Source organism: Varanus komodoensis, unplaced genomic scaffold (genome assembly GCF_004798865.1).
Source record: "Varanus komodoensis strain SLA01 unplaced genomic scaffold, ASM479886v1 scaffold56, whole genome shotgun sequence".
Lineage (NCBI taxonomy): Eukaryota > Metazoa > Chordata > Lepidosauria > Squamata > Varanidae > Varanus > Varanus komodoensis.
In genome coordinates, this window is record NW_025336169.1 from 3,662,250 (window position 1) to 3,680,902 (window position 18,653).

The 18,653-nt window shown below is 48.3% G+C and overlaps 1 protein-coding gene across 1 annotated transcript; it reads left to right on the forward strand.

The window, feature by feature from the left end:
- Positions 1-942: 942 nt before the first annotated feature.
- LIF (LIF interleukin 6 family cytokine) lies at positions 943-10,829 on the forward strand. The gene is made up of 3 exons (XM_044448963.1): positions 943-1,166; positions 5,204-5,388; positions 8,255-10,829. Exons 1-3 carry the CDS (start codon positions 1,088-1,090, stop codon positions 8,681-8,683), a joined length of 693 nt encoding a protein of 230 aa, XP_044304898.1. The 5' UTR covers positions 943-1,087; the 3' UTR covers positions 8,684-10,829.
- Positions 10,830-18,653: the final 7,824 nt, after the last annotated feature.

The window sequence follows — 18,653 nt, forward strand, 5'->3', positions numbered from 1 at the left end:
GTCCTGCTCCAGAGGGGGTCACGGAGCGGGAGGGTACCCCGATCCCCACTCAGGCAAAAGGTGTGGAATCAGGTGGGCAGCGCTGCAGGATGGGGTTACAGCAGGGCGAGAAGCAGTGGGGGGGGCACATGCCGCAAGGGAGACGGCAGGAGGAGCGAGAGGCAGCTGGGCACGGCTGGGGCATGATGGCATGGGCCCCCCTCCCTCACCCTACCAAAGAGGGGTTTCCAAACTCTTTTCCCTGTCCTCGCGCCTTGCCACCTGTCACATTGGCAAGCCCCCAGCCCGGCCCCGCTGCCCACCTGATTCTCACTTCTCCTGCTCATGAAGGAGTGCTGGCAGGAGGATCGACTGTGCCACACTGGCCACTCTCTCCTGCCCCAGATCAGTTCTCGAGGGCAGGAGGAATGGGGACACCCTGGCCGGCCAGCCACGTGGTGGCTGTCAGGTGCTCTGGCCGCACACTTCACGGCTCTGGCCACAGCACCACTCGGGCTTGTGTGTTCCACCTAAAGTGCACAAGGAGGAGTTGTGGAACAGATAAATCAGGGAGCGGACCGTTGTTACAGTTCGTGGTTTCTCAAAACCAGACGTGCTATGCTGAAATACCACAAAGGGGTTTGGATAACATAGCAGGCAGAGATGAGGTAAGGAAACCACCGTTGCTTGTCTTGTCGTGAGAACCTCCCCCCCCCCCCACCCACGGCCACACACACACAGTTTCTTGCTTTCATTTCTTGCCACTGAACTCCTCCTTTTACTGATTCTTCCCCTGAGAGTTTCCAAATGATGCTGTGTATTGGGGCTTTTCTGGTCTTTTTCGTTAAACTGCCCACCCCTTGGAAACGTTTGGTTACTTTGGAATTGATTCTTGATTCAAAAGTAGGGACGGCCCCTATGATGTCAATTATACAGATGTGGGCTGCTTCTTAGATAAATCTAAATTTTTGTAAGACCTTTGGTGTGGGGGGGGGTGGAGTGGGCACCCCCATGATCTCAGTATTTCAGCGAGTCACTTGACACTCCTTTCTTGCTTCAACAGTATATAAACCATTTGACATCCCCTAGCATAAACACCACTTTTTGAATGTACACCCGGGAGTACCAACACCCATCTCTGTTACGTCATCCAGGCATGCAACTTATAGAGAAGGCCGTCCTAGCAGGTAAACACCTTTCTCTGAATCTTGATTTCTGCCTTCTTCACAGGTAGCTCTGTGCTTATAAGCTCAGAGTGTCACTCAGCTCATCTTTAATGCAGCGCCTTCTTTTCGCTTCTCATGCAAGCATTTGGGCAGCCTGCAAGAACTTCTGCTGACAAATGCTAGGAAGTGGAGCTCAATTAGGTGCATGTATTTATTCAAAGTCAGCATCTGGGAAACCTAAATGTTTCCAAAGCAGCTGGGATGAACCAGCTCTGCTTGAAGACTGTATTCATCTGAGCACACAGAGAAACCCAAAACAGAATGGAGGAAGGTGTGTTTCGGGTCCTCCATAAGAAATTATCCAACTTTACCTATTTTGGACTTTTAGATTTTGTTCCCTCTGGCTCAGATTTATCTAAATTTGTGTTATGCTAAATAAGGGTTACAAGGTACGTATTTTATTACTCTGCTTTCCTGAACTGGGTTATTGGCAGTAAGAACAAGCAAGACAAGATTTGTAAGAACTACTTGAAAAGATTCCCACTGTTTGCCTTGCTTGTCTCTCCTTGCTAAGTTTTCTTCTTCCCATCCTCTTGCCCTGTCCTCCACTCCATCCCACACCCCAAACCTCTCCAAACCAGAAGGCCTGGCATTCCTGCATCTCCCCTGTCTCAGTGCATCCCTCACTGCGTTCTCAGCTTGGTAGTTGTGGTGCTCAAAGGAATAGGAAAGGGTGACTTCCTATTAGTCACTGCAGGTGCCAGGTGCCTTCCTTTCTAGGGGAAGGGCTTAGCTGAGAAAGTGCAGGCAGAAGGTCCCAGTTTCCATCTCCAGGGGGCTGGGAAAGACTCCTTGTAGGCAGCCACTGCCAATCAGCACAGACAATCCCAGGCTACAGACGGCGTGGACCAAATCCCAGAATAGCAAAAAGTCTGGACAGCAATAGGAGAAGACACCACGTTCCTTCCCTCCTCAGAGGCTGAACTGGAGACGTTCCTGCTAGGCACTGCTTTGCATATCAGAGCAAGTTCAGCCCAGCAGTTACGAATCTGGGAATGCGGCGATGTGAGAGGGGAAATTCTGGTGACGTTGGGAGGCAGGGCCACCTGAATCAGTATGGGAGACTGCGAGCTGTGGGTGGCCGGAGGGAGAGGAATGTTCACAGCAGGGAGGGATCCAGGGGAGAGGAGGAGGGGTGTAATGTGAGAGCGTGCTGTTTCCAGGAACTGCAAGCATGAAAACAAAACAGGAGCTGCTTCGCACAGTGCCGTCTGAAAGGCATATCTGCAGAGGCAAGTCCAGCACACAGCCAATGAGTATTTGGAAAGGAGAGGCTGGGGAGCCGGAGGGGTTGTTCTGCCCAGGTGGGCATCATGTCATGTTGCCCCCCTTGGCTTGCCCTTAGATGCCACTGATGCCATGCCCCTGGGTAGGTTTCCTTTCTCGGGAAGATTTCCTATCTGTTCTTCCCCATTTGGAAGAAAATCTCCTCTGGCTGGGTGCCTCTTGCTGCTCTAGACTGCATGTGCTTTTCCTTGCTTGCTTGGTGGGCAGAAAGCCAGGGAGCAAGCAGGCTATGGAATCCCGGCGCTGTTTCGTGTCACCCTGTTGTCTCAGCCGGAGTGAGAAGCAGGTAAAGAAGCAGGTTGCAGCAGGGAAGAGCAGCAACTCCAAAAGGCTCTCCTCCGTGTGGCACCTGCGGGGTTCTGGGCCTCTGGCAGGTGCCCAAGCAAGATCCCCATGGGTGCCCACTCCGCAGGATGGGTGGATTATAATCCGCTCCCAGTTCAGCTCACTCATTTGTTCCTCAGCCTCATTTACTCCATATTACAATAATCCTGTATGGCTTATGCTGGGTTTCAGTAAGGGTGGAAGTGTTGGTGACACCGAAGTGGACTGCATGCGCTTAACTGTTGGAATAGCAATGCAGCTACACATGTGTTGAGGCCAGAGCAAAGCTCACCGCGGAGTATACACCTGGTTGCCAGCCTGGGTTTGATGCCAAAGAAACTGTGAATCAGTCCTGCCTATTTGATTGATTGATTGATTGATTTAAAGCATTTACATATTGTGTGATTAGCATAACACTCTCAAAAAACAATTTGCAAAACATGCACAGCCAAACACGTGTCTGGGTGCGGTCCATGGATGCGGGCCTGCGGCCTCCTTTCCATCCTTGCAAACAAACTCATCTTTGCTTGTTGCAATGGAATTGGGCGATGTCGTCATAAGGCCGTACTTTTTCCTTGACTCTTTCAAATGAGGCAGTGGAGATGAGGAAAAATACTCCAGCTTTGGAATGAACTGCAGTTAAGATTGGAAAAATGGGCATCAGGGAGTGAAAGGTATCATTTGCCCCCAGTTTTAATGTCTTATGCTTTCACACCCAAATGCAATGCTATGCATGCTTAGACAGACTTCCCTTTTGGGCTTGCAGGAAAATGCTGGCAATTGCAGGGGATGGGGTTCTCTGTAAACACGTGTGGCCCCGTGGCTTTAATACTCAGAATTAACTGAGAGAACTTTGCCTATTGGACAGCACAGAAACGTCATATTAGACGTAAGTGCACTTTGCCCACGGGGCCAATGGATGGGCGCTTCCTTGCCTGCCTGTGCACCTGTGTCCTGCACCTCTTACGCACAAGAACTGTGGATGCATCATGCTGCGGACGTAATGCATCCCACCTCACAGGACTGGCACTGGCAAGGACTGGCATGGATGGGCACCTGCCTAGGGCCCACAGCCTAGCAGGGTCGCAGTGACAAGAGCCCATGGAGAGTCTCCTTTTCTTCATGTACCCAGCATACCACTCTGGCACAGACAATGGTGGTGTTGAAACTAGAGCAGAAGAGCCATGGTGCTGTTTGGCTTTCTGCCTGCTGAGCAAGCACAGGGCAGTGATGACGAGAAAGAGCAGGTGGGGCAAGACCCACAAGCAACCGTAGAGGTGTGAAGGGGGACCCCTGGCCAGCCTGCTTGTTCTGCTTGCATCTTCAGTTCATGTGACAGGTAGTCTGAGCTGCAGGTTATTATGGCATGCAAACCAGACAGGATGCATAGGAAGGAGCCAGGACGCCCCTGCGACCACGAGAAGGCTGTGGTGGATGGCCATTCTTCACCTCTCCGTTAGGGCTCTTGCTGTCTATCTCTAGCAGCAACGAGCTCATGAAGCTTAGAGTTCCCCGTGAGGAATGTGCTAATTCAAAGTGTTTTCCAAAAGTCTTGGATTAAATCTAAGTGTCAGCCAAGACCAGGGAAGGTCACTCAGTTATCTTTTGGTTGTACTTCAATTGATTAGACAGCTGTTCCTCATGGGTTACATGGGTTTTGAAGTAGATATGGTCAGGTGCCTCTGGATAGCCCCTTGGACAACTGGAATGTAACACCAGATGACCCCAGCCGAGCCCTGTTATGGGACTGTCTTAACCGTGTATACAGCTCTCCTTTAAGAAGCTTCCCCCACTAGTTAGGTCTTAATCCTGCCTAGTTTAATGGGAGCAATCATGATTATGGAGGACTCTAGAAGCCCATAAAGGGTTAGGGGATCTTCCTAAGAGCAGAACCAAGCTGTGGGAAGTGCCACATGCTAGCCATGAGTCCCCCCGCTGTCTTTCTGCGAGGCGCTCCTGACAGCAGATGAGATGAAAGACTGGCCTCTGTTTCTTCCTTGCCTTTATTATCTCTCTTCTACAGTCCACTAATCATCCCCTGTAATCTTTATCCATGTTTGTCTATTGTCTTTGGGTCCCCAAAAAGGACCACTGAAACTGGCAGTTAAAAACCGCCCAAGAACCACACGACACCCACCATGGGTGCCCTCATTGAGAAGGGCCCCCAAAGCCTGCAGCTGCCACCACCCCCTGTCCCCTCTTTCAGGTTCTTTCAGGCTACTTTCCATTACGGTTTCTCCCCCCACCGCCCCAAAATTAGCTGCTCATGCTGTTACAGCATCATATTTGCAGTTCCTTGACCTGAAGGTACCTTCTTTCTCTTGGCCTGGCAGAGCATTCGCAGACCGGAGAGAAACCCTCTCACTACTCCTCTTTGTTCCAAACAGGAGTGGTGTCGTTGCTACTGGCCGTCCACTGCAGACTGGTGTCCGGGAAAGCGCTGCTGCGGAGCAGGCGGAGCTCCATGTGCCAGAACATCCGGCCATGCAGTAATCAAACCAGGGTCCTCCATCAGATCCAGTGCCAGGTTGCAAGCCTGAATGCATCAGCTCAGGAACTCTTTGAAGTCTATGTAAGTCCTGGCACAGATATTTGCACACGCAAGCACACAGACTGCAGCCTAGAAACAGCGGGGGTGCTGTATGCTGAAAAGATCCGGGGCTCAAGTCCCACGGGACTGAAGCAAACAAGATGCACAAAACAGGCTCTCAAGCCTGGGTCTGTTTAAAGGACCTTGTCTCCTAAGGGCACCCCATTTGTAAGAAGAGGTAAATGAACAGGGGAGAAGAGAGTCTTTGATTTCAGGCAAAGAGCCCTCAGGCAGAAAGATTCAAAGGCAGGGGGCAGGGGGTGAAGCCCATGTGGGCAAAAAGCCAGCTAATCCAATGGAGATTGTCATGATCCTTGGGTAGGGATCGGACTCATTCTTCCCATAAGAACCTGCAAGGGATTCGGACTTGGATTCTGATTCAGCAGTGCAAGAAGAGGTAGGGTTGGAATTTGTAGTTTAGATGCCAAGGCTGTGGGGCCCAGAAATCAGCCCTGCAGTGGCCGAGACCCAGACAGGTTCACATTTGGGGAATGAACTGAGAACATCGTTAGTCCAATGATAGAACATGAGGGTGGACCAACTGCTAAATGTCAAAAGTTCCAGGTGAAGCAATGTAAAGGTGGAGGCAGCTTCTCTGCTTTGGAAAGAAAGAGAAATTCCATTTGGAATCAGCTTTGTATCAATAAGCTGCATTCCCCAGATGCCGCCACCAATGCACAAATTCACAGGACGACAGGTACAATGTCAGCATGGAATGTGTGGAGACACAACTCTCCAGCATGGCTAAGAGAGGGGCTCTGCAGTGGAAACGCGGCATAGCTGGTAGAGGCTGCCATTCAAGGTGGGCACGATGCGGATGGCATTAAGCCCAACCAGGAAGAGAAGCCGCTTCTCCCCTACCCAAAGATGGACTCCTAGAAGCTCCACCTTTAGAAGTAACTGGAGCAGACTGCACTGGGCCTCTGTACAGGGCAGCAAATAATTTATCAGGGGGAGCATTTCTTCTTCTCTTTGTTCGTGCTTCACATGAAATTCGTTTCAGATCAAAGGAAAGCATTTTCTTTTCTCTTAGCACTAAGAAGTGCGTGTTGCTGGATTTGGGCTGTGCAAGGACTGCATATCCTGATAGTGGCAAAACCTTCAAAGGAGTTGATCTAGACTGAAGGAACTTTGGTGTCAGAGCGATAAAAGCTTCAAGGACTTTTTGGAGAAAGAGGGGTGACTTGGAAATTCATCGCTGAGCAAGGTTCCTGGTGGGAAGGATTTTGGGAAAGATTGGTCAGATCTGCCACGACTTGCTTAAAAATGACACTAGGCAGAGTGGCCTTGTCCTATGAAGAATTTTAAGCAAGCACAACTGAAATAATAGACCAAGACCGATAACATTTGCTTCAAATTTATCTTGCACGTGACAACAACTCTCCAAAGCAGAGCATAGTGTCCAAGTTGTATGACTTGCCCCCGATTCATGAAATGCCTAAACACACATAGAGGGTTGGAAGAATGGAGAAACATTCCAAGGGAATGTTCTGGTTGTGTACCTCTGCCACCCCTAATGGTTATTTGGGGATCTGTGCAGGTTTTGTACTCTCTGGGACATGAAAAAGGAGATGAACTTGAAGCGAAGTGTATCAGGTCAGAGGATATTGAAACTCTCAAGGGTTAATGAGGAATACAAAACTAAGGTCACAAGATGTTTGTTCTAAGGCCTTCTCTCTGAGTTCAGTTGTCTCAGCAGAAATTTATGCCCCGTTTGCTTAAGACCAATATAAAATAAGAGAAAGTTCCCAGAATTCTCATTTCCCAGGAAGTTGTTCTGGTGCAATTTCGGCTATATATAGACATAGAAGCAATTGATATAGCTAAACAAGCTTCCATAAGAAATTGAAAGCTGGAGGAGAGATGCTCAAATGTAGCCGGAGCTGTGCGAAGTTCAGTCCACTGACAAGTGGATGATGTTTCTCCTTCCAAGTTTGGCATGTGTGTCTCTTGAAGTCCACTTCTGTCTATGCATGAATCTTCACTTCCCAGAAATATTATTTGAAAGTGTGTGGACATCTAGCATTATCCCAGATGCAAAATTTAATGCAATCATTGACTACCAAGCAAAACAAGCCACTATAGGACATGTCCACTTTATATGCCTCAGTGCAAATCAACCCTTTAAAAACATGCATAAAATAGTTTCTCTAAATAATAGAAAATCCCGCGGCATAAGTCTTCAGAAATCATATAGCTCATGGCATGAAGGGGATCTAGAAAAGGAGACCAGAATGTCTCTTAGGGTCAATTCCCTGGCATTCTACACCAAAGTAAGGGACTAGCACCAATTCCTGAAGACAAGAGAAGGATAAGAGCCAATTTCAGATGTCCCCATGACAAGGGAAGGCCTGGCTTACTCAGCCACCGTAAAGAGAGCTGATCCAACTTTGTCACGGACTTGGAAACTCCAGGGGCATAGAGTTTTGGCCTTCAGATCTAAGCAACTTCTTGCTGCTCATTGAACAGTGGAAGGAGCTGAGGCTGTTGGTCATGAGAAGGGGGGTGAGGTTGAGAAGAGGACCTGAACCACAGAGGTCAAGGACAACCCTGCCTCTTGGATAGGACTCTGGGTATGGCAAGTTGACGCTCTCAACAGGAAGGGCCCAGAACAAGATCAGACAGACCTGAGCCCAAAGTACTTCCCCACATACAGAGTGTTTAATTTCCCAAGGTCCCCACTTTGGAAAGTCTGTGCGATGTGGGTTGAGAGACAGGAAGGTCCCAAAGTCAGAAATTAACTGAGAAGAGGGAAGACATGGAACCCTTATCCCACATAGACCCTGCATTGGAAAACCGATGCGTGTGCCGACACTTGTTAACAGTTCTCCATTTCTCTTTGAATCAGCTGAAACACCAAGGCAACCCATTCACCAACAAGGAGGAGCTGAATGTGTTTTGCCAGCCTGACCGCAGCTTCCCTTCCTTTGACAATCGGACCAGCGAGGAAAAAGAAAAGCTGATAGCACTGTACAAGATCTGCGCCTTCTTCAACGCCTCGCTGGGCAACATCACCAAGGATCAGCGAGAACTGGGCAATGACAAAGAGGACCTGCTGAAGCTCCTCAGGAACACCACCAACACCACACGGGGGCTCCTGGCCAACCTCACATGCCTGCTGTGTGCCAAGTACAAAGTCAGCCACGTGGACGTGACTTACGGCCACAGCTCAGGCACAAACAACTTTGCCAAGAAGCAGCAGGGCTGCCAGGTGCTGAGAAAGTACGCCGAAGTCATCCCGCTTGTTGCTCTGGGTCTGGGTAAATGCAACGCGTAACGGCAAGTTCATCTGTTTTGGACTTGAAGGGACCCCAGCAGAGGATTAGCTTACTTGCCCAGCGCTAGCTCTGAGAGCTGGTTGATTGGCTCCTCCTTCCAAGCAGGCACAGATAAAAGGCTTTCTAATGGAAGTCCTCATTAGGCTGGGTTGGCTCTTTAATATAGAAATCAGTAACAACACACACACACACACACACACCAAGTTAGACTACTGGCCGGACTACTGCAGTGTGTGGAGCTGCCCTTGGAGACCTTTCAGAAGTGGCAGCTTGTGCAAAATGCAGCCGCCAGATTAAGAACTGGAAGCAATGCTGGCCCTGGGTGCCTCTATGCTTCTGAGCCTGATTCGAGGCCCTGGTTTTAAGGAAGGCAGAAAAATTGGCACGGCTCAGGGCCACAATACTTGAAGAACCGCCCCTCCGAGCACTGTCAGTCTGTGTGGGCACTGTGCTCAACATTCAGGCCTTCCTCCAAACACCACCTCCGAGGCCTTCTCTGCGGCAGCCCCCATGTTGTGGAATGACCTCCCTGCTGAAGCCCAGAACTAGCGCCAGCCTCGCTATCCTTTCACTGCCAGCCTGAGACTGACTTCTCTGCTGAGACAGTCAAGTGCTCCAAGTAACCCTCGAGGGGGTGGGTACTGTTTTAGATATGAACCACTTTTGTCCAAATTGGGCCTTAAATTTACAGAGAAATGTTGTTACGTTTATATTGCTATTTATATTTTATATTTTATATTGTTTTTATTGTACTGCATCAATGCTAATGGGCTGTAAATAATAATAGTAATAATAATTAATAATTAATAATAATAATTAATAATATAAAGTCTATTTTCAAACTTTTCACACTAGGGTTGCAGCCCTAGTGTGGTGGTAATGTCAACCTCAGCATGAGCACTGGGCTAACAGGGCTAATGACTGGAATCCAGTTTTTCCTCCCACTGCCTCCTTCCCTTTTCTGCTCCCAGCTTCCTCTCAAAGATGTGAGTTGCTTCTCCCAGTCTCTCATGCCCCAAAGGTAAAATCAATGCAAGTGAATCCTCTGGATGTTTCCCTAGCCCAGAATGATATTGAAATGGTCCCTCTCAGCATTCTGCCCCTTTCCAGATTTCCGAGTGGCTCTCAGGAAGCCAGAGGTGGGCATCCACCTGTGCAGCCCAGCTGGCATGCGACTTCGCTTTCCTTACAATAAGGAAATGTGCCAAGTGCTAAGTCTAGACTGTGGTAACATCAGAGTACATGAGTCAAGCTGTACCATTTCCTGTGCCTAGCATCCAGGTCAGGTAGAGGCATCTGAAACAGAGGTCCAAGGGAATTGTAAAGGAATCTGTCCAGTCCAGAAGATCAAGGAAGGCTCTGGGTAGACGCACCGTTGTCTGCAGCAGGAAGGAGGCTCGGTCTGGGCTCATTTATGTTGCTGCTGTTATGTGCTGCCTTGCTAAGGGACTACATGCTGGCTTTCTACATTTATAATGGCTATGGTTTAATAGTTGTTATTAGATTTGTTTTGTTTCATTGTATTTATTTATTTATTAATTAATTATTAAGAGAAGGGAGGGAAATAATTTGGAGTTATTAATTTACCTTTTACTGTTACTTTGAGATCTCTGTCCCAGGGTCCTGGCCCTGTTGTCAAACTCACCTGATCTCTTAAGGGTTAGGGCTAGGGTTGATGCTTTGTCACCAGGGCCCCTCGCAGTCAGGTAGCAAGGTCCCCCACAGGCCTGTCCCCTTATGCCGCTCCACATAGGTTAGTTTGACTGCTGCTGTGACAAATCAGGCAGATTGCAGTGAGCTGGGATATATTAATTGTCTCTGCAAGAATGGAGATACAGTGGTACCTCGGCTCACAAATGCCTCAGTTCAGGACCAAATTGGGCCGCGAACTGAAATTTCAGAAACATTTTGCCTCAGTTCACGAATTCCACATTGGGTGATGACCACAATCGCAGCCATGTTGCCGCACGAACACGATCGCAATCGCAGCCATCGCCCCCCGAGCACAATCGCTATTGCACAATTATCATTTGGACTCTTCCTCCAAACAGAAACCTTCCCCCTGCCCACCTAGGTTAGTGTTCTCTACTGTACTGTACTTTGCTATTTTGTTGTTCTTTGTTACTTTGTTTCAGATTTTTGTGATTTAAAAAATATTTACAGAACAGATTAACCTTATTTACATTGAACCTTATGGGGAAATTTGACTTGGCTCGCAACCAATTTGGGTTGCGACCAGAGTAGGGGAACAGATTAAGTTCGTGACCCGAGGTACCGCTGTATTCTATTCAGTGTGGAACACAATATTCAATGGGGATTTGGGAAGGGATGATTTGGGAAGGGATGTTTGGTAGGGTTGAGTACCTGTGCGTTGCGTGCATTTTGACGACTAAGGGATCACTTGACCTCTCACACTTAGGATAGTTAGATTTTTAGGTTGTGAGTTTCTCCATAAGCTCCAGACTACTAAGCCTAAGGGAGAATGGTGCAGAGGCTTTGTCAGTATGGAGTGAGATGGACAGGTTTTCTTCCACTTTCTACATTGGAGCGAGGCTGCAGCAGCTATAAGTTCCTGCTGTATTTTCCCCCCGGGATTTTGCTCCCAAGTACACATTTATAAAGTGTTCCCCTCCCCCTCCTGGGATTTTGCACCCTTAGCAGTGCCCTTGTTTTTACTTGAGCTGATAATCTATGGGGTTTTGAAGATTACCTAGAGTAAATAAATATATATATATTTATATATGCCAATAAACATATTTTGTTTTCTTCCCGGACAGTTTTTTAACATGCTTGTGTGTGGATATTTCATCATGGGGGCACCTCACACTCAGGGATATTGCTAAGCCAGTTTACATGGGGGGGGGGGGCGGCGGGGGACCTGCAGCATTCCCTGGGAAGCCATGTCTAAACTGCACTGGATTGCACCCTTTTAAAATCTGTTGTGTTTTATACTAAAGGGGTAACCTATTTGCAAAGGAAAGTCTATAAATTTTCTATAAATGTTTTTGAGCAAAGTGTTGTGCATAGTTTTGTATACTTTTTATACCTAAGTGGTTAAAATAAACCTTTCTAAAAAGAACTGTCCTCTCTTTGCTGTTTTATCTCAGTCCCTTTGCCTAGCTTGCAAACATGTTTGACACAATGAATAATCCAGTTTCTTCAGAACTTACTTAAAGGTGCCGTCCTATGGCCTCTAGACACGGTCTAGGTGACCACAGGAGACTGAGGAATCCCAGATCTAACTCTGACAACTCAGTCCAAGGATGGAACCGAAGCATCTTCTCTAACTGGAAGGATGTACCTAGTGGGATGCCACAGGGCTCAGTCCTGGGCCCATGCTTTTCAACATCTTTATTAATGATTTAGATGAGGAAATACAAGGAAAGGTGATCAGATTTGCAAATGATACAAAACTAGATGGAATAGCAAATTAAGATCCAGGGTGACCTTGATTAAATGTGCATGCTGGACTGAAAACAACAGAATGAGATTCAGCAGGGACAAGAGCCAAGCCTTCCACCCCAGAAAAAGAAATCAAATATAAGATGAGGAATACGTGGCTCAACAGAACTGAAAAAGAAAAGTACCTTAGAGTAATATGAGCCAAAAATGAGATGCAGTTACAAAAAAGGGAAAATGGTACTTTGGGGGCACATTAATAGAAGTATTACTTCCAAATCATGAAAAGTAGTAGTTCTCCTATACTCCTCACTAGTTGGACCTCATCTGGAATGCTGTGTCCAGTTCTGGGCACCAAGATTTATGAATGATGCAGAAAAAATAGAAAGGGTCCAGAGGAGGGTGACAAAAATGATCCATGGTTTGGAAACACTGCCCTGTGAGGAAAGACTGAGAGAACCAGGCATGTGCAGCCTGGAGAAGAGAAGACTGGTGGGGAGTGGGAGGAGACATGATATCCCTCTGTAAGTACCTGAAAGGCTGTTGTGAAGAGGAAGGACAAGCTCTCTTCTTGGTGATACCAGAGTGTAGGGCACGGAAAAATCAGCTCAAGTTGTGACACCTCAGATTCAGGCTAGGCGTCAGGAAAAGTTCCTCACTGTCAGAGCAATGTGACAGTGGAACCTGTTGCCCAGAGAGGTTGTGGGCATTCCCACACTAGCAACATTCAAAAAAGAAACCAGACAGCCATCTGAGGGGGATGGGGTAATCTTGCAACAGCAGCGGGTTTGACTTGATGGCCTTCATGGCCCCTTCCAACTCTACTATTTTATGATTCTCCAGACTTTCCAGCTGGCATAGGAGGGACAGTGCTGGTTGTGTCTCTGAGGAGGAAAAAGTGATCTTTTGTCAAGATCAGGGCCTGAGTGACCCTGCAGGTGCCTGTGGAGCCAGGGCTACCCCTGCAGGCTTCTGCAGGGAGCAACTGAAGAGCAACCATGCAGTGCAGCCGGAGGTCCTGAAGAGCAGCATAAAAGGCTTCCTGGCCCTGCGGTTCTTTGCCCCGGCAATGCAAGTTGTCCTGGTGACTCCTTGTGCTCTGGGCCATGCATCTCTGAGCCCTGCTCCAGCCGTCCCTGCCTTGCTCCAGCCCTGCTCCAGTTGCTCCTGCCTTGCTCCAGCCCTGCTCCAGCCGACCCTGCCTTGCTCCAGCCCTGCTCCAGTTGCTCCTGCCTTGCTCCAGTGTACTCCAGTCTATTCTTGCTTGCTTCAGGTGCTCCTGCCTTGCTCTGGTTAGTCCCTGCCTTGTCCCAGTCTGTTCCTGCCTCGCTCCTGTTTGGTCCTGCATGGCCTAGTCTGCTCTGGTTCTGCTCCTGTGTGCTCTTGCTGGCTCCAGTTGTCCCTGCCCCGCTCCAGCCCCCTCTTGTCTGGACCACCTTTATGTGGCTGCTTCCCTGGCATAAAACCATTGGACTGTTTCTGGACCACGCTCTCTCTCTCACCTGTGCATTGGACTGCCTGCTACCTTGCCTGACCCTGGACTGCTGACCACGCCACCAGCCTCTAGCCCTTCTAAGCTGCAGGGCCTGGCTTCGCACCAGCACCCTGGCCCCAGTGTTCTGCCTGTCCAGCCACCACCACATCCTGGCCCTTACAGCTTTGAGGGTTGCTTTTGTGGGCGTTCCAGGGAAAGGAAGAGAAGTTTCCTGGCTATTCCTCAGTTTCCCCTCTTCACACTCTGGGGCAAGTCATGTAGACAACTGATGTTTCCCTCCACAGGATCTCTGTTTGGAAGGTTACTGGCAGCCTCAGTCACTTGTGCCACAAGGTGTTTTAAATCTGTTCCAACTGAGACATACTTAGCATTTGGAGAAATGGTTTTTGGGAGGATTACACTTCTGATAACTATGATTTGGAGAATTCATAATGATGATTCCAGGTAAACTGTTTAAAATGTCAGGTTTTCCAACCCCATTTCAATGGTTACAACCTTCACGAATATAGGTTAACATCAGAATGGTTGCATTATCACAGGGAAAGAGCTCCTCCTGGGGAAAAAAGTCAGCCAGCACCCTGAGAAATGTATTTCCTCACACCAATAATCCCATATTTGTGGATTTTGCCGGAAGGCATAAAACAGTCTTCCCCAACTGGTTATCCCCTCAGATTTGCTTGACTACAGTTCCCAGCACCCCCAAGGGTTGTTGCCGCAGTCATAAATGCATTGATTGTTGTGCGCTGAGTTTCCTCTTTTGCGCAATCACAAGTCACAGATCAATTTCCTTGAAAACCTTCTTTATGGCCTCCAAGTACAAATCACCCAGAACAGATTTCTGAGCACGCACAGAGCAGTTTGTTGAACCCAATTGAGTGTTTATCTCCAGGAGCTCCATGTATGAATATGCCTGGACCCCATGCCTTTGGGAGGGGCTTTCTGAAAGCGAGCACGTCTCCTCGCTGTATGCTGCTAATTCAGTTTGGCCTCCTGCTTCTGCTGACACCTTGCCATGGGGCTGGGGGAGGGGGGCTGGTCTGATTCCTCAGAGATCCCTCACACTGGCTGGACATCTTGGTTGTTTCCAGAAACTGCCTGGCTTGGTGAGCATCTGGCCTGAGATAACCACCTCCTCCTCCTCCATCTCAGAATCTTGACCTAACACTTCCTCCACGGTCTCACTGTAATTTGTTTCACATTTTGATTCCAATTCATTGGATGCAGCCAGCAGCTCATTGTTCCAAACAACCAACCTTTTCACTCCTAATAGAACCTGACAGCTGATTGTTGGAAAAGTATGGAAGTGATGCACAGAGCTGACGGCAAGAGAAGAAGGGGAGGGCAGAGAATGAGGTGGCTGGATGGAGCCACTGAAGCAGTCGGCGTGAGCTTAGGTGGACTCTGGGGGATGGTGGAGGACAGGAAGGCCTGGAGGAGTGTTGTCCATGGGGTCGCGATGGACTTTGCGACTAACAACAGCAACAAATGCACAGGGCAGGCCTTGGCACAGTTGTTGAGCCAGAGAAACCCAAGACAGCATTGTTGCTTATTACATTTCAGATCAGAAACAAGGGAAGCTAAGACCCAGCTAAGAGCCCTTGCTGGGTTATAAATAGAAGCCTCCAAATAAAAATAGCTTGGAATGTTGAAGGAGTCTTTTCCAAAGAGTTAGGAGAAGCAAACCATTTGTGGTTTTTCTTTAGGAGTTTGTTTTGTTGAAACCAGCAATAAAAATCAAAAGAATGAATTATGGCTCTCCCCATTTTGAAAGTACGAGGGAAGAAATATTAAAGGAGGGAAAGGTTCAAAGGAAGGGAAGGGGTCAGCTCAGAATGGCAAAACTGCCCCTGAGATTCCAGTCCTGGGAGGTTTTAGGTCAGACCACTGAGATCATGGTGAGGACAATGACCCTCCACCGGCAAATGCAACAGGGCTGTACCAGTCTGTGAGCAGGCAACTGTGCTTTCGGGAGTAGGGTGATGAAATCGTCAGCCAGAGCCCTGGCAGAATGATTGCCAAACCTCCCAGGCAAGTTGGATGAGCTCAGATCCTGTTTGATCATCACCCGCATCTCCGGGGAATTCAAAATCTCTGCTCTCTCTGTAACAACAAGCCCTGTCAGGTTGCTTTTGCTTCCAGAATGGAGAAATCACGAGGATAACGCTGTCAAAAAGGCTGACCTTTGACCTTCAGTGATGCAAAGCAGCTGAGGCCATTTGTCCTTTTTGCAGCCTGGGTACAGTGGTCAGCTTGACAAACGGCCCATTGATGGCTCTGCTGAGGCTCCCTGCATGTGTCACGGACTGTCCCGTGGAAAAGGCATCACGGCGGTGCGTCAGGCGCCTAACTTAGCAATCCCCTTAATCCAGGCTCTCCCGGGGCTCAGAGGGAGTCTCTTCAAGGAGGAGGCACGGACAGCGTGATCCCGCCTGTCTTCACAGGGCACAGCAAGGAGGCATTTGACAGTCGATCAGCCAGAGGACTGCATGACAGGCCCCGCCGGAAGAGAAAGCAAGCGCGGGGCTTCGCTGCAATGTGCTTGCACTCAAGTGAACACTGGAATGCTGTGCTTGATGAAGCATCAACTTGTTGCTTGGCTCATCATGAAAGCTGCTCCTTCTGTAGGTTAATGAAAAGAAGGCGATGCCACTGTGCTTCCTACTGTAATCTTTTCTGAGTTTCTTTGTTTAAAAAAAAGCCCTTTTGTCCACGTGTTCAAAGAAAAGGACGAACCACCTTAAGAAGAGTGTGGGCCAGATCCACCCCGCCCCGGGTGCTCATGCCTTTCTCCCCTTTCCCCACAACTACTGAACGTTAGGTGTTTTCCAGATTTTGTGCTGTTTCCCCAACCTAAAACATTGAATTGCCTCCGGGAGTAAGAGCCCGGTGCTTACACAGGCAGGTATTTTATGGCATTTTGTCCCACAACTTTTCCCTATTTCCTGCCCACCACTAGGATGTGACCCTTCCGAGTGCCTGAAGCAAACTCTAAGCTTAGGGACTAGCCCCACCTCCACAAAAAGTGATAATGGAACTGGCAAAAGTACAACCACCAGTAGGGCAAGGATCAGGCTGAGGCAGGTGTGGTCCAGGCAACAGGCAGAGGCCAAAACACTGCGGAAGCAGAGCCAAGGAGCAGCCCGAGGGCAGGAGCACAGAGCATGGGGCCGTGTCAGAAGGCAAAGCTGAAGACGCTGGGGCTGAAAGAACGGCTCTGTTTACAGCACCAGCTAAGCAAACACGGAAGGCTTTCATAGGCAGAGCTTCTGGGACCCCAGCCAGGGCTCAGCTGTAGTCAGTTGTGACCTCCGAGCCTAGTCTGCCATGTAGGATTGTTGTGAGATGTGTCAGTCTCAGAATCCCAGTCATAAGGAATGTATTTTTGGATTCACAGGGAGACAGATTCCGTTATGTACCTCAGCAGATTTAATAGACGGAACCCTCAAGTACTCTCTGCGGAGACAACCTTATGAACCGCACTGCTGGGTAGAGGTTAAAACCAGCTACAAACTTCCAGAACATATACAGAGTGTTTTATAGGTTCTGAGTCACATGCCATAGCAGCAGGGCAGGTGATGAAGAAACAAGGGGAACCAGTCAAAAGAATGTGACAGATCTGCAGAAGGGTCAATAGTGTTGATTACAAGAGAGTGACTTAATGAAGCAGGAAGGCAAGGATTTAGCTATGAGTTTGATCATGCAAATTGGGGTGATTGCAATGCTTCTAAAAACTTTTCTGGCCACCTTATCAGCTTGTTGCTGATCAGCAAGAGAATACAGAAGGGTAAACTTCCCTTGCAGCCTCTCAGGCAAGCTGCCAAATTCTAATCTCTCAAAGTAACTGGAATGAGAAACCGTAATCTGGCTTGGAATTCTGCTCTTTTCTCAGAAAGGGGTGTTAGTTTGATTTTATGACACGAAGGCACATATAAGCAACCTTTTTCTATCAGGATTTATCTAAATTTCCCAACAAAAGGAAGCAGAGAGAAGGGCCATAGTTTAGGCTCTTCGTATGAAAGGTGGGATATGAATGACAAATAAAGTATCAGTACCCCTATCCCACTGGTGTTACCAAATTAATTTTAGACCCTTCACTTTGTGGTCTAAATTGGTGGCTGGTACTAGCACTAGTGAGTTCCATGATTTAACCTTGTGCCAAGTGAAGAATCCCTTCCTTTCATCTGTTCTGATCTCCCAGCAATCAGCTTCAGAGGAGGGCCCCGGGTTCCCCTTCTCATAACACCAGGTGACAGTGTTAGCACCAGGCAGGTCTCAGTGGGTTGGTCATTCCACATTCAAGGGGCCACCACTGTAAAGGCCCTCTCCTTTGTGGCCACCCTGTGACCACTCCTGGAGGAGAGCCTTTGTGCTCAGTTGCAATGTCCAGCTATACTGCGGTTGGGAGATGCACTCCATCAAGCGATGCGCTGCCATCCTGAGACAAATAAGACTTTGCTGTTTAAAACCAGCCCCTTGAAATGGGGTTGGAAGCAGACGGCCAGCCAGTACACATGGGCCAGAACTGGTGTCCAAACATCCTGGTCATCAGCCCAGTTCCCACCTTTTGCACAAACTGCAGCTTCTGAACAGTCTTCAAGGGTGACCCAACACAAATGTATTGCTGCAATCTAACTTTGGAGTAAGCACCCCCTTTCTCCCAGAAAAGGATAAATATGTTCCATAATAAGCAAACATGTTTTAGTTTTTAAACATTGCCTCTGTGTATACTTTTGTAAGGTGTATCTTGTTCTCTATCTGGTGAAAAGTTTACCTTTGAAGACCAGCTCGAGAATACCATTGTGCTGAGAAAGAGGCAGGACCATTCGTTAGCCCAGCTAGGTCTTAGGATGCCATCCTGCACATGCTGAGACAGAAATAAACATGGGCAGCTGGGGGTTGAAGGATCCACCTCTGCCCAAACATGAATAGAAACGTATTTTTCCCACCCTCATCCCTCCCTATCCATTTTCCTCATGTGCAGCTCTTCTAAGATTGTAATCCTGCAGGCAGACACAATTTTCTTTTTATTATTATTATTATTATTATTATTATTATTATTATTATTATTATTATTA

Bases quoted from the DNA above. Each gene is read 5' to 3' on its own strand.
- LIF (XM_044448963.1), top strand. From the start codon at position 1,088: ATGTACACCCGGGAGTACCAACACCCATCTCTGTTACGTCATCCAGGC. The intron at 1,167-5,203 runs GTAAACACCTTT...TGTTCCAAACAG, and splicing joins AGAGAAGGCCGTCCTAGCAG to GAGTGGTGTCGTTGCTACTG. The intron at 5,389-8,254 runs GTAAGTCCTGGC...TCTTTGAATCAG, and splicing joins AGGAACTCTTTGAAGTCTAT to CTGAAACACCAAGGCAACCC.